At 51.8% G+C, this 22,260-nt stretch overlaps 1 protein-coding gene and 1 pseudogene across 2 annotated transcripts; both read right to left on the bottom strand.

Annotated features, from left to right (window-relative positions):
- Positions 1-1,201: 1,201 nt before the first annotated feature.
- DNAJB2 (DnaJ heat shock protein family (Hsp40) member B2) lies at positions 1,202-8,774 on the bottom strand. 2 transcript variants are annotated; one of them, XM_007966373.3, is made up of 10 exons: positions 8,622-8,774; positions 8,244-8,344; positions 7,437-7,546; positions 6,356-6,409; positions 6,066-6,188; positions 5,185-5,277; positions 4,879-4,981; positions 4,625-4,695; positions 3,267-3,470; positions 1,202-2,111 (listed from the first exon to the last, which is right to left on the bottom strand). In XM_007966373.3, exons 2-10 carry the CDS (start codon positions 8,306-8,308, stop codon positions 2,101-2,103), a joined length of 834 nt encoding a protein of 277 aa, XP_007964564.1. In that variant the 5' UTR covers positions 8,309-8,344; positions 8,622-8,774; the 3' UTR covers positions 1,202-2,100. The 2 variants fall into 2 exon arrangements, with proteins under 2 accessions (XP_007964564.1, XP_007964562.1); XM_007966371.3 differs by lacking the exon at positions 1,202-2,111 and having other exon boundaries at positions 3,005-3,470.
- Positions 8,775-16,618: 7,844 nt separating this feature from the next.
- LOC103217905 (tubulin alpha-1B chain-like) lies at positions 16,619-20,623 on the bottom strand (annotated as a pseudogene).
- Between the last annotated feature and the right edge of the window lie 1,637 nt (positions 20,624-22,260).

Raw genomic sequence — 22,260 nt, 5'->3', positions numbered from 1 at the left:
GTGGAGCAGGAGTAAAGGGACCCGCCAGCTGACCACAGGCCCTCCCGCTGTCTCACCCACACTCTGCTGAGGTTCAGCACCAGTGATAGCCATCTCAAGGGCTAGACAGATGTAGATGAAACAGCCATTTGCAAACTTCCACCTGACTCAGGATGGAAGTTTGAAATTTCTCTTTCAGGGTAGGCTGCTTCTTAGCTTTGAGAAAAATATAGTAGAAGCCCTTTGGTGATTGATGCTGAAGCAAGAGCCCGTCCTAGAATGGAAGAGAGGCCTGGGGAGCCACCCAGCCCTCCCTGACAACGGAAAGGTGCTTGTCCCACCACGGTGGCTGGAGATGAAAGGGAAGGGGTACCTGGCTTTTTCTTCCGTGGGCCCTGGGCCCTAGGCGGGCTGGACTCGTGCCACTCCACGTGCCACTGGCTCACACCTTGGGCTGAGCCAATGAAACCTGCCCAGGGGCTTAGTCTGTGGGCTTCGCGGGGGTACAGTTTAAAGGTTTCACTGTGTGTTCTCAGCTTTCTGTGCTTTTAGTCTTTTTTTTTTTTTTTTTTTTTTTTTGAGACAATCTCACTCTGTTGCCCAGGCTGGAGTGCAATGGCTTGATCTTGGCTCACTGCGGCCTCTCCCTCCCAGGTTCAAGCGATTCTCCTGCCTCAGTGACCGAGTAGCTGGGATTATAGGCATATAGGCATGTACCACCACATCCGGCCTTTTTTTTTTTTTCTTTTTTTTGGTATTTTTTTAAGTAGAGACGGGGTTTTGCCATGTTGGCCAGGCTGGTCTCAAATTTCTGCCCTCAAGTGATGTGCCTGCCTCAGCCTCCCAAAGTCCTAAGATTATAAGCATGAGCCACCGTACCCGGCCTCAGTTAAGTCTTAATTGAGTATGGTCCTAGCTGTGCTGTGGAGTGCTAAGGGGTGAGGCCCCTCATAAGGGGAGCATCAGCTGCTAGAGAAAGCTGGTTGTGGGCCCCCAAGAGGTGAAAGGAAAGAATGGAGCATTGCCTGGTGTTCCATAACATACTTGGGGAGGGCAGCCTGGTCAAAGAGGGCACTTCTGCCTTCAACTGGCAAGGCCTGCACCTCTAGCTGTAGGGGCATAAAGGGAGGTGTGAGGCCTGAAGTGTCACCCACTGTCCCTTAGAGGCCCTCCTGGGCCACTCTGGAAAGTAGGAACACAAGAACACAACATGCCACCGAGCTCTCAAAACTCAGTTTTATTGACTTCCAGCATTTCCCCCTGGATCTGAGCTCAGCCCAGCTCGTTTTGGTTCGTCTCTGAGGCTCAGTGTTAATGGCGGCTAGCTCCACCACTCCCCTCCCTGGCCACCGGGATCCCCAGGCAGGGAGGAGGAGAGGCGCCTCATCTGTGATGTTGGAAAGAATGGGCAGCAGGGTCAGAGGCCAAAGAAAGCCATACAAGCAGCGGCATGCCTGGAGCTGCCATCACACGCCAAGCCCCGCCACACACACGCCCCTGCGGGTGGCCTTGCCCTCAAAGCTCTCTGCCAGCCCACACTCCTCAGCTTTCTGGGGCCACACTCTGCTCAGGCGGACATGCTACTCGCCCTGGCTTATTCCTGGGACCTCAGGCTGCCCATGGGAAAGGAACCTCTCCCAGGTGCTGCACGGCTCTGCCCTGCCCACTCTAACCCTGGGGCTAGCAAGATGTGTCAGGGGAACCAACGCTCAGATCATTCCTCCTTCATCTACAACCCTGCCAGCCCTCCAGGGATAAATCAAAAGACACAATCTCCCCATCTCACAGCGAGTGACAAGCCGACCCGGGCTACTACATGTCCCAAGATGCACAGCTCAGTAACCACGCACCACCTCCCCCAAGCGGGATCTATCAGAAATGAGGCCGGGCGCACCGCACTCTGGGATTTGTAGTTCCCAGGAGCCAGCACGAAACACCCAAGGAAGAGAGTGCACAGGCTAAGACTACTGCCGCCTCCCACCCGGCCCCCACCCACTACCCAGGCCCCGGCTCTACACTCAGCATGGGTGAGGGGGAGAAATGGAGGGTCCCCTCCCAGCACATGGGGGAGGGCGCTGTCCTGTTGGAACTGTGCAGCGATTCTGGATCCCGGCATCCAGCTCAGAACACATCTGGGGAGAGAGCGGGGGCGGGGTGACAGGAGAGAGCATCAGCGGCAAGCTGTGGAGGACGGGGCTCAGCATGCAGACCTGGGCTGGCCGCATGGCCTCTCCCTGAGCCCTGATGTATGGTAGGGAAGCAGTATGGGTGGAGTCCCCACCTAGGCCTCCCTCCTGGTTCCCCCTGGTCCTATCCCACCTCTTCAGAGTGAGCCAGCCTCACCTCTGCCTAGTCCTGAGGGTGAGGGCAGGCTGAGGCAACGGGAGGAAGGGAGGAGGAGTGGGCTCCAGTTCTGAATCCGGACAGCTGAGAGGCTCCCGCCCCACCCAGCTAGCCTCCCCAGAAGACCTCACAGCCCTACCGGCCCCAGCATCTTCCTCGCCACATTGAGGCCTTCTCGGGGAAGGAAGGAAGAAGGGAGTCCTAGCCAGACGGCAGTGAAAGCAAGCGACGTGGCCCGCAGGGAGTTGCAGAGAGAATGGGAGGGAGGAGAAGCAACACCAGAAGAGAAGCAACAGAGACAGTCAGAGCACAACATGGCACAGAAACCAGGGTTGGGGGTCTGCAGCTGGACCAGGAGAGCAGGAGGCTCCGCTCCGCCTGCGCTGCTCCCCAGTGGAGCTGCCGGCTCCGGCTCAGACAACCCTAGGCCAAGTCCTCCTTCCTTGACACCATCAGCAACACAGGTGGCAGAGGACCTGGGCACAAAAGGCCCAGCCCAAACCACTAATGCCCTTTGGAGCTCCCCATCCAATAAATGCAACCTGGCTCCTCGGGCCCTTCCACTGTCCTGACACCCCCCACCCTGGGTTTCACCAGGGACCTATCAGTCCTGGGCTGAGCACAGCAAATCCCAAGTCCACAGTGGGGTGCGGGGGGCCTGGGAGGGAAACTCATGGAGGGAGCATGGAGTTGCAAAGCAGTTCCTACAACTCAGGATACTCCCCTCTGCTCTTCCCACAGTGAGCCAGACCCCCAGTCAAGACCTGGATCAGGTCAGGTTGGGCCTGGTGGTCAGAGGATGAGGCAGCGAGAGGCCTTCTCCTCTGGGGATGGGCTGCGTTTGGTTGCTTCACCCCTCGCACCCTCCTGGGTCCCTCCCAAGCCTGGATCTTGGTGCTGGGCCTTGGGCCGCCCCTGCCGTCGGTGCTGTGCCTCCCGCCCACCTGCGGGTTTCTTCCCAGCTGCCTCCATCTCTGACAGGCTGTAGGCCATGGCCAGCTGCAGGTCCTCATCCTCAGAGAGGTCGCTGTCCAAGGGACATGAGGCAGGTGTCTGCTGGACCTGAGTGCCCCCAGACCTGGAAGTGACTGACGGCTGCTGCTCGCGACGGCTAAGCTCCAAGCCCAGTGCCAGGTCATCTGGGACACCTGCAAGAGTCACAGCCACCATGAGGCCCCAACCTGAGCCGGGGTATTACTGCCAGGTTGCTTCACACAGTAATGACCTTGACCACTTAAGAGTCTCTCATTTGGAATTGGCACACATGCATTTTGGCACCTAGGGTTGTGATTTTGAGCACAGGGAAGTATTCAGCTCTACCAGGTAGGAGCTCCTACCCTTGGGCAAGTCACTCAATATCCCTACCCCTCCCTTTTCTCATCTAGAAAGTGGGAATGATGGCCGGGCACAGTGGCTCATGCCTGTAATCCCAACACTTTGGGAGGCTGAGGTAGAAGGATCACTTGAGCCCAAAAGTTCGAGACTAGCCTGGGCAACATAGTGAGACCCCAACTCTACAAAATATTTAAAAATTAACTGGGCATGGTAGCACACGCCTGTAGTCCCAGCTACACGAGGGGCTGAAGTGGGAGGACTGCTTGAGCTGAGGAGGTCGAGGCTGTAGTGAGCCATAATCGTGCTGGGCTGGGCACCAAAGCAAGACCCTGTCTCAAAAAAAAAAGAAAAAAAGAAAAAGAAAATGGGAATGATAGTGCCTTCATACTCAAATTGTTCCACTGATTAAATACATCAGCCCATGTAAAGGGCTTGGTACACAGTGCTCGGAGTCAGCAGGCATGAAAGGTGAGCTATGGTGACGGTCCTGCACAGCAAGGTGTTGCAGAGACAGTTCTGCTCCGGGAATCATGCGTCCTGAGTTTGACTCCTGGCCCTTCCCCTTACTTGGAAGAAAAGAGTCTTGAGCCTGGGCTACTTAGAAGTTAGGGTCATTTAACTATGCTGTAACTCAGGCTCCCCAAATTAAAACTGAGTGGATACCATCTGCCCTGTGTACTCCCCCAGATGCTTGAAGAATACAGAGGATATCGTATATCTGGAAGTGCTTTAAAAATAGTAAAGTGCTTTGCAAATGTAAGGCACCCCACTCACAGTGACGGCGATGGCTTCGTGAGACTCCTCCGCCCCCTTCCCAGCATTGCCATCTCTGATCCTACCAGTCTGGCCTATTGCCACTCCCTCCCAAGCCCCAAGCGAGTTCAGAGAGCAGCAGTTTGGGGAGGAGGCTGCTGAGGTTGGGGCTGGGGCTTCCTGCCAGGGGCTGGGTGGTGGAGCCACTCCTCACCATTGATTGTGACTGACTTCAGCTGCCCATCCTCCTCCACTTCCACCCGCTCCTGCCCGTTCTCCATGATTCTGTGGGAGATAGCACAGTTCAGGCAACGAGCAGTGATGGACTCCTGCAGGTGCTGGTCACAGTTCTGGCCACCGCAGTAGAGAGTGCAGACTGGGCCCTGCCCTCAAGAAGCCAATTTTCTATTTGAATACAGCTACCCAGCAGACCTCTTACACCTCTATGGCCCCAGAAGGAGCTCTTACCTGCGTGTGGTGATGCGGCGTCCTTGGACAAAGGTGGTGGACGTAGAAACAGAGCGAAAAGCACCAGCCCCGGGACTGAAGGAGAAAGATGAGGAGGAGAAATCTGGCATCGGGACAAGGGAGGAGGAGGAGAGGTGGTTAGAAGAAGACTGCACTGCCTATCGTGGTCACCGAGGCGCCAGGCCTCCTCGCAGGGCTGCTGGAGGCAGGGCTCCCAACACAGGAGACAGGCTTGGAAAAGCAACAAGCTCAGTCCAAGGGTTCCAGGAATCGGAGCTTGCAAAAGTGGGAAGGGGCAAAACTTACCAGAGTGCCCAGGGAAGGAGGAAGAGAAGGTAAAGAAAGGGCCTGAGTGTCGGGAACCCCGGTTCTGAAGCTCTGAGAAGGGGCCCAGGTCATCTGCAACAAGTAAACAGATTAGCAATCATCTGGTAATGACATTTCCCCCCAAAAGTGTGTGAGCCCTGCTGTTAAGTCTGGAAGTATAAATGCTAACCAACTGGGTAGGGTTTTTCTTTTCCGCTTTTTAGTTGGGCTTATTTATAATTAAATTCCTTTTTAATATTGAATTCGAAGACGCTCACTAGTTAATTCTGTCCACAATAAAGAATAAAGGAAGGAAGGAGGGGGCAGAGGGATAGAGGACAGATGGCTCTTTCAGTACAGGCAAATCATCATGACGCGATGACAGGCAGACACAGCTAGGAGTCCAGTTCTGCCATGTGCTATGTGACTCTAAGCTATTGGCTGTGCCTTGGTTTTCTCATCTGCAAATGGAGATAAAATTGCCCACCTCTCAGGGTTCACTAGAGAATTAGGGAATGTAAAATATTTGGCACATATCAATCATTAAAAAATACCAGTATCTGTTTTATAGGTAATAATAATAATATTGTTAACAAGATGCTTTGAGTCTTGCTTTCACAGCTCTTACTGTAGAGGTCTAACAGCGTATTATTGTCGTTGTCATTTAATAAAGTGAGTCTGTGAAGTGTCACTGTTGGATCATGGGGGTTCTGGCACATGTATGGTTCTGTCCCAGCTCTCACTGGACCCAGCTCCACAAAATCTTCTGTCCATGGCATTCCCATCCCCTCTCAGCCTCTACCTCAGGGCCTCCCAAATGATGGAAGGACAGGCCTGGAAGGGGAATTTGAGCCATTCAGAGGCTTCCGGCGTCCACTCACCAAAGAGCTCTGCAAAAGGGTCTCCACTCCCGAAGAATTCCCGGAAAACCTCCTCGGGGCTTCGGAAGGTGAAGGTGAAGCCAGGCCCACCACTGCCAGCTTCTGCCCGAGATGGGCCAGTTCCTGGAAAGGCAGGATAAGGAGAGAGCTTAGGGCATGCATCCTGCCCTGAGCTGGGGACCTCACCTAAGGCACGGCCAGGAGTCTGAAAAAGCCTCCACTGCAAGAATCTGCCCTGCCCCTCTCCTCCCTGCCCCACCTCCATTCCTGGACCTCGTCACTCCACCTACCTGTCCCCGTCAGCCCTTCCCGGCCATAGCGGTCGTAAATCTCCCGCTTGTGCTCTGCAAAAAGAGACCAGATCATTTCACCCTCCCTCTGGGATGGCCTCCCCTTCCAGGCTAGGACGCTCAAAGGATTGTCCAGACACTGACACTCTGACACTTGGCGGGGGAAGGCAGGCACAGCACGGGACCCATGGCACCCCTGCCATAGGTTTAGGCAGCAACTCAGCCTTTCACACAGCCGACCTCTTCTCATCTGGAAAATGGCTGTCATCACAGCACTTAATGCACAGGGTTGTAGCAAAGATCAAATGAGACCATCCACGTAAACTGCCTACCAGTGCCTGACACATAGGAAGTGTTCAATAAATGTTAGCTAATGATTACTACATTATTATTCACCGGGGCTTAGCCTAAATGTCACCTCCTAAGAGAGGCCTTCTACAACCACCAGAACAAAAGCAGGTGCACGTTATTCCCTAACACTCCACCTGCCCCGTTTCTTCCCTCTAGAATACTCTTCACAAACTGTAACTGTCTGTGTGTGTGCCTGGTGAGTGTTGGTCTTCCCTGCCCCTCTGGGCAAGGACAGTGCCTGCTTGTCCTCCAGTTTCCCCAGAACCCAGAAAGTGCCAGACACTGTCAGCATTCAGTGAATTACATTTTGAATGAATCAATAAAAAGGCCGACCTGAATTCATATTCCAGCTCTGCATGGCCTTGAGCAAGTTACTTCACCTCTCTCAGCCTGTTTCCTTGCCTGTAATATGGGAGTGATAGAACCTGCCTCACAGGACGGCTGTGAGAACTCATGGAGATGACACCCACCAATGCCTGGCATGCAGGAGGCTCAGCTCACATGAGTTACCTGCCCTGCTTCCTTCTCCTTGCAGGTCTCATGCCAGTCACTCCTACCAGACTCTGGGGAGCAGATACTGAGCTGTCCCTGTGGGAGGGGGAGCTTAAATGTCAGGCTGGAAAAAGGCACAGAGGAAACTAGGGTGGCAGAGACATTGCTTTAAGAAAATGTGAGCTGGGGCATGAAGTAGGGAGTGATGTGCTGGGTCCTGCCTGATTCGGGCCCTTACTGTCAGACAGCACTTCATATGCCTCCGCCACCTCCTTAAATTTCTTCTCGGCAAATTCTTTATTATCTGGGTTTTTGTCTGGGTGCCACTGGAGAGCCTTGCGCCGATACCTGCAGAAAGTGGGTGCAGAGGAGAGGGTTGGGGGACAAATGCAGGCACTTCCCACCCAGGAACAGAACGACCCATTTTCCCATTAGCCCATCACTGTCCTTTCACCGCCGTGTCCCAGTCCACCCCAGCTGCTAGGGCTGCCTCTGCTGTGATGTTTTCATCAAGTTCCACCCTCTCTCATCTGCCACCAGTGCTGGGACCACATGTACAAGCGGATACAATGCCAAGGTGAGAAGTCCTATCCCTAGCCCCTCCCTAGGGCTCGCTGGACTGGGGCTGCAAAGGTTGGGGCACATGTGGCCTCGAAGAGTACAGGGACACCGGCCCCTCCTCCTCACAGAGCCTCGGCATCTTTGCACTGCAGCCTGAGAATGCCCAAATCTAGAGGGAAGAGGGAAGGGGGAGGGGAAGGGAGGGGAGGGGAGAGGAGGAGAAGGAGGGGAAGATCCACTGGAGAACAACTCATAACACAGTGCAGCTCCCAGCGGAACTAACTACTTCACTCTCTGGACGTTCTCCTTATATTCTACCAGGAGTCTCTTTCCTCCCTGCAGGTGTCACTCGGAGGAAGCCCCCCACCCCAGTGCTTTCTAAGGACCTGGTTCCCTCAGACACCTACAGGTGTCACTCTGAAGTGCCCCATGGTGGTGGCGGGTGGAGGGTGAGAGGTTTTCTGTTGCACACGGAGGCACTTACGCCTTCTTGATGTCATCAGCAGACGCACTTCGCGGCACGTCTAGGATCTCGTAGTAGGATGCCATGGCAACTGGTCAATCGTCAAGCGGGCCTCCGTGGGGCTGCAGGAGAGAAGGAGTCAGGCGGAAAAAACCAAGAGCCCCTCCCTGTGGCTGCAGCAGTCTCCCCCCGGGTGGCGGGAGGCGCTCCCAGTTGGAAGCGGAGCCCACCAGGCTCTGCTTGCGGCCGGTGACTAGGCTCCCTCCCGCAGCCTTATCTGCCCCCGAAGGCCGGGGCCAAGTGCTATCTTGACGCCCAGGCCCAGGAGCCCTATCGGGGCCCCCCAACTCCAGCAGTCCGACCCAGGGCCCCCAGCCTGACCCGGGCCCCCGGCTGCACCTCCTCCGCCGGGAGTCCCGGCCTCTTGCGGCGCCCCGCCCCTGCCCCCCGCCGGGAACCGTCTGGCACCCGCAGCCCGGCTCGCGGCTGCTGCGTAGGACGCGCCCGGCCCAGCTGTGCGCGCAGGCATGCGTCAGCGGCGCGGAAACTACTAGAGACCGGGAGAAGGCCCGCTCCGCCAGTCCCCTGGCGGGGGTGGGGGCCTGCAGGGGCTGCCGGGAGAAGAGGGCGGAGCCAGCTATTTTGGGCACGCACCAGGACGACGTCAGCCCCAGCTGGGACCTAGGAGACTGCTGCCCCGCTTCCATCCAGGCGAGACTTGCTCGCACGGAGGCTGGGGCAGCCCACAAACAAGCCGCCCGGCCCCCAGGTCCCTCTGTCAGTTTATTATAAACATAAGCGATGATCCATGCTTACTCACCCACCTCGAGGACTCATACTCCTCCCTCCCTCCCCCGACCGCAGTTCTAACTCCTCCCCCTTCTTCAGCTCCCAGCTCCAGCCCCAGGTCCCCCAGCAGGTTGCCCTGGCTTTCCTGAGTAGGTCAGAACTGCCTTTTACAGCATCTCGTGGCATTTCCTTCATCAGTCTTCTTAGAGCCACAAATTAGCATTTATTAGTTTGATTATTTTTTATTACCATTCACCTCACCCACTAGAATGTCGATTTCACAGGGCAGGAATTGTGTGTTTTTTCTCACTGGTCTATTAGAGCAGCTGTCGGGGTTCAAAACTACCCGTAGGATGAATAAATAATGAACATCTGCAAACCTCTTGTTGACAGTTTGGACACATTTGGGGGAGGTGAGGTAAAGGGGACAGTAGAACGGAATTCCCCAGGTTCAAGTCTTCCCAAACTGATCCTGACTAGGCCTATTCCACTGCAAAATGCTCCCTGGGTTCAGGCCTCATGGGAGGGTTAGGAAACCTTCCAGAATTGTCTCCTGCTTGATCCCATCCAGGCCAATCCACAGGCGTTAGCTGAGCATTTTTCTGCATTCAAGATGCTGCCAGGCCGTATAAAGAAGAATGTGGCCCAAGTCCTGCCTTTGCAGAGCTTGGACTTGATAAGATACCAGCCCATCAGTGTGGCCCGCTGGGAAACCCAAGGCTTTGGAAACAGTACAACCTGGCATTACTGTGAGACTTGGGAAAATCTCTGAGCACTCTTTTTTTCTCACTAAATATAGGTAGTGCCTAGGGTTGTTTGAAAATCAAATGAGACATGGTACATATTAGGTATTACTGCGGTCCTCGCTGGCATCGTGATTGGCTCAAGCAATAATGGTTATGTGAGTCCAGAAAAGTGCTTTAGGCTGGGGGACCCAGAAACACTTCGCCAACGAGAAGGGCTTGAGCCGGACGTAAGGGAGGAAGGTGGTGTGAGTGTCCTGTTTTCCTGGCCGCCCACCATCAGAACCTCCTGCCTACATTTGGGGAATTCCCATCGCACGGGCCCTAATGGGAAGCATGCCACTATTTGCCACAAAGCCCCAATGCTTGCTCTCCCTGACTTGGCTCTAGGGTTGCAGGCAGAAGACATGAGCTCCGCCAATCGGATGCTCCAACTGGGACTTTGAATCTGGAGCAAGTCACGGAGAAGCAGGGCTGGCTGAGGAATTCATTTCTGCGGCGGCGGTGGAGGCGATGGGGCCAACAGCGGCCTCTAGTGTCTGGAGGAGGAAATGTCAGTGCTAGTGCCGCAGATGAGGGAGGAGAGTAGGGGGATCACAGCGGAGGGTGGAGGGGACAGGAGTCTCCTACACAGGCTGTCCTGTGCCCAACCTTGAGTGTGGTGCTGGCTGCCCAGCTTCCCTGGGTGCCTGTCTGATTGCTGACACTTGTTTGCTGGCCCTTGCATTGATTCCAGTGCTATCTGATATCTCTGTAATTGTTGGGGGCAGCGAACTTGAAACAATTTGCCAGTTAGCTTCTGCTGTTTACAAGAGTCCTGACTGACACAAAGACTAAGAGTTAGCCTTGGTATAAGAGGAAAGAGTGGTTGGGTTAAGTCACTCCAGATTTTCCAGATCTCTGCCTTTTTCTTCTTTTTTTTTTTTTTTTTTTTTTTTTTTTTGAGACGGAGTCTCGCTCTGTCGCCCAGGCTGGAGTGCAGTGGCGCAATCTCGGCTCACTGCAAGCTCCGCCTCCCGGGTTCACGCCATTCTCCTGCCTCAGCCTCCCGAGTAGCTGGGACTACAGGCGCCTGCCACTGCGCCCGGCTAATTTTTTCTATTTTTTTAGTAGAGACGGGGTTTCACCATGGTCTCGATCTCCTGACCTTGTGATCCGCCCGCCTCGGCCTCCCAAAGTGCTGCCTTTTTCTTCTTACTCTGCCGTCCCAACAGACATTTGTCTAGCACCTACCGTGTATGTCTTGTTATATTAAGAATAAGAATATAGCAGGGCGCGGTGGCTCACGCCTGTAATCCCAGCACTTTGCGAGGCCGAGGTGGGTGGATCACCTGAGGTTGGGAATTCAAGACCAGCCTGACCAACATGGAGAAACCCTGTCTCTACTAAAAATACAAAATTAACCGGGGTGGTGGCGCATGCCTATAATCCCAGCTACTCCAGAGGCTGAGGCAGGAGAATCACTTGAACCCGGGAGGCAGAGGTTGCGGTGAGTCAAGATCGTGCCATTGCACTCCAGCCTGGGCAACAAGAGAGAAACTCCGTCTCAAAAAAAATAAAATAAAATAAAATAAAATAAGAATATAAAGAAGCTTAAATTCCAGTCTCTGTGCTCAAGGGGATAGGACATAGACAAATGACAACCGAGGGAAATTATATGGAGCACATCTAGTAGACAAAGGTTTAATTTCCTTTGTCCACAAAGAAATCCCAACTAATAAAAGACAATGCCATTTTAAAATGGACAAAGGAACAGGCAGCTCACAGAAGAGGAAATACTGGCTTTTAAACATATGAAAAGATGCTCAATCTCGTTCACAAAAAAAAAAAAACGTAAACCAAAGCTACAACAGGCCAGGCATGGTGGCTCATGCCTGTAATCCCAGCATTTTGGGAGGCCAAGGCGGGTGGATCACCTGAGGTCAGGAGTTTGAGACCAGCCTGGCCAATATGGTGAAAACCTGTCTCTACTAAAAATACAAAAAGTAGCCAGGTGTGGTGGTGTATGCCTGTAATCCCAGCTACTGGAGAGGCTGAGACAAGAAAATCACTTGAATCCAGGAGGCGGAGGTTGCAGTGAGCCAAGATCATGCCATTGCACTCCAGCCTGGGCGACAAGAGTGAAACTCCATCTAAATAATAATAAATTTTAAAAGAATAATAATAATAAAGCTACAGCAAAATGCTTTGGGGTTTTGGGGGGGTTGGTTTTCTTTGTTTTGTTTTTTGAGGTGGAGTCTTGCTCTGCCGCCCAGACTCGAATGCAATGGCACTATCTTGGCTCACTGCAACCTGCCAGGTTCAAGCAGTTCTCCTGCCTCAGCCTCCCAAGTAGCTGGGAGTACAGGCATGTGCCCGTAATTTTTGTGTCTTTTGTAGAGACGGATTTTCACCATGTTGTCCAGGCTGGTCTCGAACTCCTGGCCTCAGATGATCCACCTGCCTCGGCTTCCCAAAGTGCTGGGATTATAGGCCAGAGCCACCACACCTGAGCACATGGCCCCAAAAAAACACTTTGTTTCTCTTATTGGATGATTGACAAAGACCAAAAAGTTGAATACATTGTATGGGCAAGGCTGAGGGCACAGGCCTTCTTATAGATTGGTAGTGGGAGGGTGGGTAATTTGGTGCGACTTTTTTTTTTTTTTTTTGAGACAGAATTTCACTCTTGTTGCCCAGGCTGGAGTGCAATGGTGCAATCTTGGCTCAGTGAAACCTCTGCTGCCTGGGTTCAAGCAATTCTCCTACTTCAGCCTCCTGAGTAGCTGGGATTGCAGGCATGAGCCGCCGTGCCCGACCTGGTGTGACTTCTAAAGAGAGCAAGATTTAAAATGCATAATCTTTGACCCAGAAATCTCAATTCTAAGAATGTATGGTTATACATGAAAAAAAAAAATACAAGTGTTGCAGCATTCTTTTTAATAGCAAAAGATTGGAAACAATCTAAATATCCATTAATAGCAGACTGGTAAAACAAGTGTTGGTATGATATATGATGGAATATTATATTGTGACCAAATAGAATGAGGCATAGCTAACGGTATTCATATGGACCATCTTCCAGATTTATTATTAAGTGAAAAAACAAGGTGTAGAACAAAGTGTATGCTGAATGTGCATACAAGCATGGTAGTACAGATGGAGCATCCCTATTCCAAAAACCCAAAATCTGAAATGTTCAAAAATCCAAAACTTTTTGAGTACCTGACATGATGCCACAAGTGGAAAATTCCATACCTGACCTCATATACACAAACTGTTTCATGCACAAAATTATTTAAAACATAGGCTGGGCTCAATGGCTCAGGCCTGTAATTCCAGCACTTTGGGAGGCCGAGGTGGGAGGATCACCTGAGGTCAGGAGGATCACCTGAGGTCAGGAGTTTGAGACCAGCCTGGCCAACATGATGAAACTCTGTCTCTACTAAAAATACAAAAATTAGCTGGGCATGGTGGCAACCGTGTGTAATCCCGGCTACCCGGGAGGCTGAGACAGGAGAATCACTTGAACTTGGAAGGCAGAGGTGCAGTAAGCCAAGATCACACTATTGCACTCCAGCCTGGACAACAAGAGCGAAACTCCATCTCAAAAAACAAAACAAAACAAAACAAATATTTAAAACGTTATACAACATTCCCTTCACGCAATGTGTATCAGGTGTATATGAAACGTAAGTAAATTTCATATTTAGACTTGGGTTTCAGTCCCAAGATATTTGGGATATTTCATTATGTATGCACAAATATTTCAAAATCTGAAAAAATCTGAAATCCTAAACACTTCTGTTCCCAAGCATTTCAGATAAGGGATATTCAACCTATACATATGCAGACATCTCTGGAAGGAAACACTAACAAAAACATTAACAGTGGTGGCTGCCAAGAGCGGGACAAGATGAAAGAGACTTATTTTTCTTGTTCCTAAATCTCTCTGATACTTTTCGAATTCTGAAGCATATGCACCTAATAACTGTTCAAATTCATACTGATTGTTAAAAATTGAGTTGGGGGAAATAAGACATTGATAAGAAGCCAAGTGCTATCATACAAGGAAGCCCATGCCAAGCGCCAAATGAAAACTAGAGACAGAGGTAGATGCTGAAAGAATCCAGAAGAGAGAGAGCTCCCTGGGGCTGGGTAGGTTCTGGATGGCTGTGACCTAAGCTGGAAGGAATGGCAACATTGAGACAAGCAGGGGGAGGTGGCGTTCCAGAAGGAGGGAATGGTGACAACACAGCTTTGAAGTCAGGCATGTTCCTGACACATCAGAGACCAGGGAATAAATTTGTTGGGTAGGATCTGAGCTTGGGAACCTGTCTCTTTTGTCTGCCTGCAGAAGGCAATTGTACTTTGGCTTTAGAAGTGTCAGGGATGAAAGCATTTCCCCTGCACTGAGGGAGTCCCCAGGAGCCAAGCTGGGTGGTGCTCCCAGCTGCCCCAGGAGGTCTGGGTTGCCACCTCTCCACACCCACGCCCAGTCCAACCCAGGCCTGCCAGGGCCTGTCAGCAGAGTATTACTAGCAGGAAGACGTCAGGGAGATAGCTATATAACCACCCAGGGTGGGCTGGCTGGTTCAGCAGACAGGAAGGGAGATGAGCTGCCTCTCTGGATCCCCAGCCATCTTGGCAGGTGAAGAGCTCACCTCCCTCCCCACCCCCAATCCTGGCCTCTCCCAGACCCTCACCACCTCCTAGGAGATGTTGGGGGATGTTTTCCAAAGGGCACTGATAGCCCCAAAACCTGGCCCCAAAGAAGCCTCTACCCCCATTCAGACCCAGAAGCTGGGACTCTCCCCTCTACATCAATGCTCTCCTTCCCAGAGCCTGGGCAGGGCAGTGTGAAGCGTCACCTGCTCCCTGCCCCTGAGGCACCTGAGTCACTGTCTGGGCACTGGGGACCTGGCAGGCTCAGAAGAGGTGGCGTCTGGAGGGGTGCCTAGAATCACTGTGGGTAGGAAGTGGGGGCACCTAAGAAAAAGGTGGGGGAGCAACATGTGATTTGGCGCAGGCTAACCTGGGTTTGAATCCCGACTCCTCCATTTATCACCTTGGGCGAGTCTTTGAGTCTCAGTCTCCACATCTATAAAATAGGCATTCATTGAACAAGTTCATCCAACAAATATTAATCATCTAATATGCCAGGCAACTGGGGTAATGAGAACAATGAAAAACAGTCCAAGGCCTGTCTGAGAGCTTCTGTTCCAGTGGGTGTAATAACTGTACTAACCTCAGAATTAAACAAGATTGTATGGATACAGAACGTAGCACATAGTAGATGCTCACTAAATGATGGCTATTTCTTGGGGTATGAAGGGCTCCCAGAGTAACACCTCTTTCCTTCCCAAGTTTGAAAGCAGTTGATAGAAAGACACATAAGTCAAATATATGGAGATTTAAAAGTCAGCCCTTTTAGCAAGGCATAGTGGCTCATGTTTGTAATCTCAACACTTTGGGAGGCCAAGGTGGGAGAATTGCTTGAGCCCAGGAGTTTGAGACCAGCCAGGGCAACATTGTGAGATCCTGTCCTTACAAAAATTGTATTGTATTGTATTGTATTGTATTGTATTGTATTGTATTGTATTGTGTTGTGTTGTGTTGTGTTGTGTTGTGTTGTTGTATTGTATTGTATTTATTTTTTGAGATGGAGTCTGGCTCTGTCGCCTAGGCTGGAGTGCAGTGGCACTACCTCAGCTCACTGCGACCTCCGTCTCCTGGGCTCAAACGATTATCTTGCCTCACTCAGCCTTAGGATTTAAAGTTTTCCGTCTGTTTGGAAGTGGAGGTGGGAAGCTGTGCATGCATAATGCCACAGGACTGATAAAAGGTCAACTGTTTTCATCAAAAAGTGGTGAATGTCAGGGCCGGGCACAGTGGCTCACCCCTTAATCCCAGCACTCTGGGAGGCCAAGGCTGGTGGATCACCCGAGGTCAGGAGTTGGAGACCGGCCTGACCAACATGGTGAAACCCTGTTTCTACTAAAAACATAAAATTAGCCTGTAATCTCAGCTACTTGGGAGGCTGAGGCAGGAGAATTGCTTGAACCCGGGAGGCAGGGGTTGCAGTGAGCCGAGATCGTGCCATTGGACTCCAGCCTAGACAACAAGAGCAAAACTCCATCTGAAAAAAAAAAAACAGTGGTGAGTGTTGACAGAGATTACTGGGAGGTAATCTCTACCCTTACAGTCCTACCTTTACAAGTCATTCTCCCTTTGTGGCTGCCACTGCACCATTCTTCTGCCTCAACCAACTCCAGTATCAGGGCTCTCTATTACCCCAAACTCCTGCCTGGAGAAGACAAGCCTCCAGATCTCAGGAGGGGCTAGCGGGCACTAGATTACTTTAGGGGTCACTTCGGATCCTCCTGGCCTCACTGGGCTCTTGTTGCAGCTCCATGTGGGGTCCCACCAACTTCACATATGTTCAACTTAACAGCACCTCCTCCTCGCCCAGGGTTTCCTGATGACTCTACAGCTGAAGTGTGTGCAATCCACCAGTGCAGAGGAGTTAATGCTGGATGGGGCGAAGGTTTAACCAGTGGAGGAATAGAGCCAGTGCATAAACCCCACCCCCAGCCCTCACCTGCCCACTCACCCAAGGATGGTTCTGAGATGCCGTTTATTCAGCTGCATTTTCTCTAGGGTGAATTCTTCCTCCTTCTGTGCCTTACTTCCCTTGGCCCCCATTCTGTTCGCTGTAATTGCACTCTGTAATGAAATCTAAAATCAGATCTGCTTTCTGGGGAATAGAGGCTAGGACACCAGTGTTCCTATCTCTCATGGAGAAGAAGCCCTCCCCACATGGTTTTTCCCAAGAGAAAAAGACATTCGTGAGACAATAAGGCCACAGCACTTTATGTAGGACAGACAGGCAATATTCCCCTAGTACTCATCCCCCACTTCTTTTCCTCCCCCCGCTCTAAGCTATCCATGCCCACCTCCTTGTAATCCTTCTCCAGGGCAGTCATATCCTCATAGGCCTCAGAGAACTCACCTTCCTCCATACCCTCACCCACATACCAGTGCACAAACACCCTCTTGGCATACATCAGGTCGAACTTGTGGTCCAGGCAGGCCCTGGCCTTGGTAATGGCTGTTGTGTTGCTCAGCATGCACATGGCACGTTGCACCTTACCAGGTCACCCCCAGGCACCACAGTGGGAGGCTGGTAGTTGATACCAACCTTGAAGCCTGTGGGGCACCAGTCCACAAACTGAATGCTCCTCTTGGTCTTGATGGTGGCAATGGCAACGTTGACATCCTTGGGCACCATGTCTCCATGGTACAGCAGGCAGCAGGCCATGTACTTGCCATGCCGGGGATCACACTTCACCGTCCAGGCTCAAAGCAGGCATTGGTGATCTCTGCCACCGACAGCTGCTCGTGGTATGCCTTTTCTGCAGAGATGACTGGTGCATAGGTGGCCAGGGGGAAGTGGATGCGAGGGTAGGGCACCAGGTTGGTCTGGAACTCTGTCAGGTCCACATTGAGGGCCCCGTCAAAGCGCAGAGAAGCCGTGATGGAGGAGACGATTTGGCTAATGAGGCGACTGAGGTTGGTGTAGGTTGGCCGCTCGATGTCTAGGTTGCGGCGGCAGATGTCATAGATTGCTTCGTTGTCCACCATGAAGGCACAGTCTGAGGTGCTCCAGGGTGGTGTGGGTGGTCAGGATAGAGTTGTAGGTCTCGACCACGGCTGTAGACACCTGGGGGGCTGGGTAGATGGAGAATTCCAGTTTGGATTTCTTGCCATAGTCAACAGAGAGCTGCTCCATCAGGAGTGAGGTGAAGCCAGAGCCGGTGCCCCCGTCAAAGCTGTGGAATACCAGGAAGTCCTGAAGTCCTGTGCACTGGTCAGCCTAGATAGGGAAGGGGAGGGGAAATGTGGGGCATGGAGCACAGCTGATGGACAGGAAAGAACCAACTGGTGCTGTTTTAAATTCCCAAAAGTTTCACGAACTCCTTGGAAGACTTTTCCAAGAGCACAAAAGAGATCCTCATAGAGAGGTCCCAGGGCCCACCCTTTCTCCTCCCTGTTCCTCTTCCTCTGAAATCTCCTAAGGTCCTTAACACAGAGCTCTGTTGTATGCTGGAAAAGAGGGGTATGATGGTGGGTGGAGTTGGCTGTCTAGGCTGACTAGTGCACAGGACTCCAGGGCTTCCTCATCTTGTTGTCATAACTTGCCAACTCCACCCACCATCATATCCATGCCCCGCTGATTTAACTTTGGATGTTTCTAGAGGGCTTCACTACTAAGAACAACAATCCAGGAACCTCATCCCCATCCTTTGTAAAAGTCAAGGCCAATCACAGAGGCTTTGGGCTGACATTCTTTGAATCTCTGCCTTTCACAGGGACTTCTGCCCACATCCTTGTAACACAAGGTGGTATCCTGGGAATGCTTGTGGACCCCCACAACTTGGCCAGGCAGCCCATCAACATGTTTGCCTTAGTGGACACCCTGCCTAGCACCAGGCCAGCCACTTCAGAGATGCAGGGGACACCAGCTCCAGGCTGGAAGCTACAGTTGGCCCCCCTGATCAGAGTGCAGGACCTCTCCTCATTGGTCCTGATCCTGTGTGTTTCTCCCAGAAGCTGAAGCTGTCCTTCCCCAATCTGGTGTCCAGACTACCTCCCAACAGGAATTCAGGTTCATTCCTCCTGCCCCAGCCCTCAGCCCCTTTCCTCACCAGCTTCTGAATCCGGTCCAGTACCAGGTCAATGAGCTCCTTCCCAGTGGTGTAGTGGCCTCGGGCATAGTTATTGGCAGCATCTTCCTTGCTTGTGATGAGCTGCTCTGGATAGAAGATCTGGCGGTATGTACCTGTTCAAACTTCATCGCAATGGGCAGAGTTTTGGGCTCTACCTCCCTTTACGATACAGCTGCTGGAGCCCCAGGGTACCCGAAGGGAGTGGGGTCACCAGCTCCCAGGTTCTGCATTCAGGCTGCATTCAGGCTGCTGCTATTACCTGTTTGGATGTGTTTGTGCTGCTTGGATGTGTTTTTCAATAAGGAAAGGGATGTGCAGTGGCCTACAGACTCAGGAGCTGAGTAACAGTGATTCTGTACATCTGGAGTTCTAATTGGCTGCAGTACCTGGGAAGCTATACCACAAATGCCATGCTCTGCAGTTACGGAGTAGGACTTGCTGTGGTACCCAGGGACAAGGTCATGGCTGGGACTCATCATCACTCACCGATCACAGCAGGCTCCAGATCCACAAACGCTGCCTGGGGCACATGTTTCCCAGCCCCAGTTTCACTGAAAAAGGTGTTGAAGGAGTCATCCCCTCCCCTGATGGTCTTGTCACTGGGCATCTGCCCATCAGGCTGAATCCCATGTTCCAGGCAGTAGAGCTCCCAGCAGGCATTGCCAACTGCATACCAGCCTGCCCTACATGGACTGAGATGCACTCACACTGAGTGGGCAAAGGGCAGAGAATGGCCTTCACAGAGGGAAACATCATGCCTGGACATGGTTCCTGCCTGCCTTCCTTGAGTGGCTCTTTGACTGAGGGCCAAGGTTCCTGGACTCTACTCTGCTTGCCTCACCTCCTGCGTCTAAGCATTTACTGGTGGCATTGAGGAGCAACAGGCATTGGCTCTAGGAGCTGGGCCAAAATCCTTGGGGGAAGCAGAAGATGTGGGCAGTTCTGAGATTATAGACTCTTGCTAAGTGCCTGTCTCAGTGAGGAACACTGAAAGGATCAAATGAATCTAGAAGTGCAAGATAATCAACCCCCAGTGTCCAGAAAGAAATTAGGAGTCATTGGTGAGGGAAGCAAGGGAAAATAGTACAAAGATAAAGCACAGGAGACATTAGCTCCAAATTTGGAATAATGGTGCTCTCTGGCAGGGGAAGCAGATAGATGCAATTGGAGACAGATTCTATTTCTCAAGCTTGATAGATGCTGTTCATCACATTATTCTTTTCTTTTTCTCTTGAGACAGAATCTCACTTTGTCACCGAGAGTACAGTGATGTGATCATAGTTCACTATAGCAGGCTTGGACTCCGGGGCTCAAGGGATCCTCCTGTCTCAGCCTCCGGAGTAGCTGGGACTACAGGCATGCACCACCATGCCTGGCTAAGTTTTAAATTTTTTTGTAGAGACAGGTCTCACTATCTTTCCCAGGGGGGTCTTAAACTCCTGGGGTCAAGCAGTCTACCTGCCTTGGCTTCCCAAAGTGCTGGGATTATAGGCGTGAGCCACCCCTTCCAGCCTATCATATTATTATTTATACCTTTTCGCATTCCTGAAATATTTCTTAATTGTTTAATGAGGATGCCTTCTCCAAAAATGTAACACTTCGCTGACTATTTTTATATAACACAAGGGCCTAACTTTTCATGATTTTTAGATGACTGAGATTAATCCAGAAATAATCTGTATTCCAGCCCCATTACTTCTCTACTTGTCTTGAGCAAAAGTCTTAACCTCTTGGTCAATGTTCTCCTTTTGAAAAGTGGACAATAATAAGAGCCCCCTCCTAGAAAAACTATGAGAATTAAATGAAAGAATGCATGAAAAGTGCCTGGCCCACTGCCTAACACACACCAGGGTGTGCCGTGCATGTTGGGTTCCCCTTCCAATTTCCTACCCTCAATCCCTGATGTCATAGTAAGAGAAGGTAATGAATTGAGGCTGGGCGCAGTGGCTCACGCCTATAATCCCAGCACTTTGGGAGGTGGAGGCAGGTGGATCACTTGAGGTCAGGAGTTTGAGACCATCGTGGTCAACATGGTGAAACCCCCTCTCCACTAAAAATACAAAAATGGTGCATTCTTATAATCCCAGCTACTTGGGAGGCTGAGGCAGGAGAATTGCTTGAACCCAGAAGGCGGAGGTTGCAGTGAGCCGAGATTGCACCACTGCACTCCAGCCAGGGCGACAGAGTGAGGCCCTGTTGCAAAAAAAAAAAAAAAAAAAAAAGAAAAAAGATAATGAGTTGAGCTGAGACCTCAAGGATGGGAGAAATCCCAGGTCCAATCCTGGGGCTGCCTTAGCTCACCAAATACCTGCCTGGTGCTGCATCTCTGAGCCTGACCAGCCAGTTCTGTCCACAGACCCAGACACCGTCCTGGCCCCCAGAACTACTAGCCCATTGCAAGGTGTCTCTGGCCCCTCCAGGAATGATGTCTCACACTGGAGGCAGCAGGTTTGGGGCAAAGAACTCAGCCTCTGGCCAGGTGCAGTGGCTCACACCTGTAATCCCAACACTTTAGGAGGCCGATGCGGGCAGATCACAAGGTCAGGAGATTGAGACCATCCTGGCCAACATGGTGAAACCCTGTCTCTATTAAAAATACAAAAATTAGCCGGGTGTGGTGGCATGCGCCTCTAGTCCCAGCTACTTAGGTGGCTGAGGCAGGAGAATCGCTTGAACCTGGGAGGCAGAGGTTGCAGTGAGCTAAGATTGCGCCACTGCACTCCAGAATGAGACTCCATCTCAAAAAAAAAAAGAAAAAAAGAACTCCGTTTCTGGAGTCACACAAACCTGGCCTCAAACCCCCATCTCTCTGCGACCCAGTACAAGTCATTTCACCTCAGCTTCCCTAGCACCTTTTTCATGACTGTAGAAAGAGAAGAATCTCATAGCCAACAGCCTGTGTTGTTACATTGCTTAGTTCTACTTATTAAGCGCTAATAAGGTGCCAGGTGAAGGTGGCACTTTATACACATTATCTCATTTAATCTTTACCACATTCACCTTAGGTAGGTGGTTTTATTACCCCCAATTTATAGATGAGGAAACTGACCCTCAGAGAAGTCAAGTAGCTTGCTCAAGGTCATGAGCAAAACCAAGAATATTAAGAGCAGGGACGGCCTGGCACCAACCATGCTCTTAACTGTTCTTCTATCCTGCCTGGTAGGGAGGTGGGTAACAGATATCAAATGAGCCCCAGGCACAGCCAGCTCTTGACAGATGGGAGCACCACCCTTTCCCTCCTCCTTCTTCTCCCCACTGATCTGTAACTGACATGAGAGGTCAGACAAAGGCACAGCAGATGGGCAGGGTGGAGTGAGGAACCAGAGGGGAGAAGCTTCCATGGAGGTTGTGTCCCTATGGTGGGAAGGTGGGGCCACAGCCCAGTGGTGAACCGTGGCAAGGCCCAGGGTCTGGAGATTCTCAGCCAGCAGAGGAAATCGCCTACACTTTCTGCTGAAGTCCTGCTTCCCCCACACTCCCCGTGCCTAAATTCAGACCCCCTCAGCAGCCCTGCTCCTCAGCCTAGGCTCAGCCCCACATCCTGGTTACCATCGAACGTTCCTTCCCTACCCCCTGCAATGTCCCCTACACCTGCACACTTGGGGGCCACAGCCACATCTGGAAGTCTCTTTCCCTCTCCCCACCTCACCACATACTGTAGCCCCATCAACATCTGGACTCCCAAGGTACCTTCACGCCAGATATCTTGGGCCCACTGGGACCCTCACTTGCATGCTTTCTGCCTGCCTCACCCTCCCAAAGTGCTGGGATTATAGGCATGAGCCACTGCACCTGGCC

Source organism: Chlorocebus sabaeus, chromosome 10 (genome assembly GCF_047675955.1).
Source record: "Chlorocebus sabaeus isolate Y175 chromosome 10, mChlSab1.0.hap1, whole genome shotgun sequence".
Classification (NCBI taxonomy): Eukaryota; Metazoa; Chordata; class Mammalia; order Primates; family Cercopithecidae; genus Chlorocebus; species Chlorocebus sabaeus.
The sequence above is the reverse complement of the archived record's forward strand: the minus strand, read 5'-3'. Positions and strand labels throughout refer to the sequence as shown.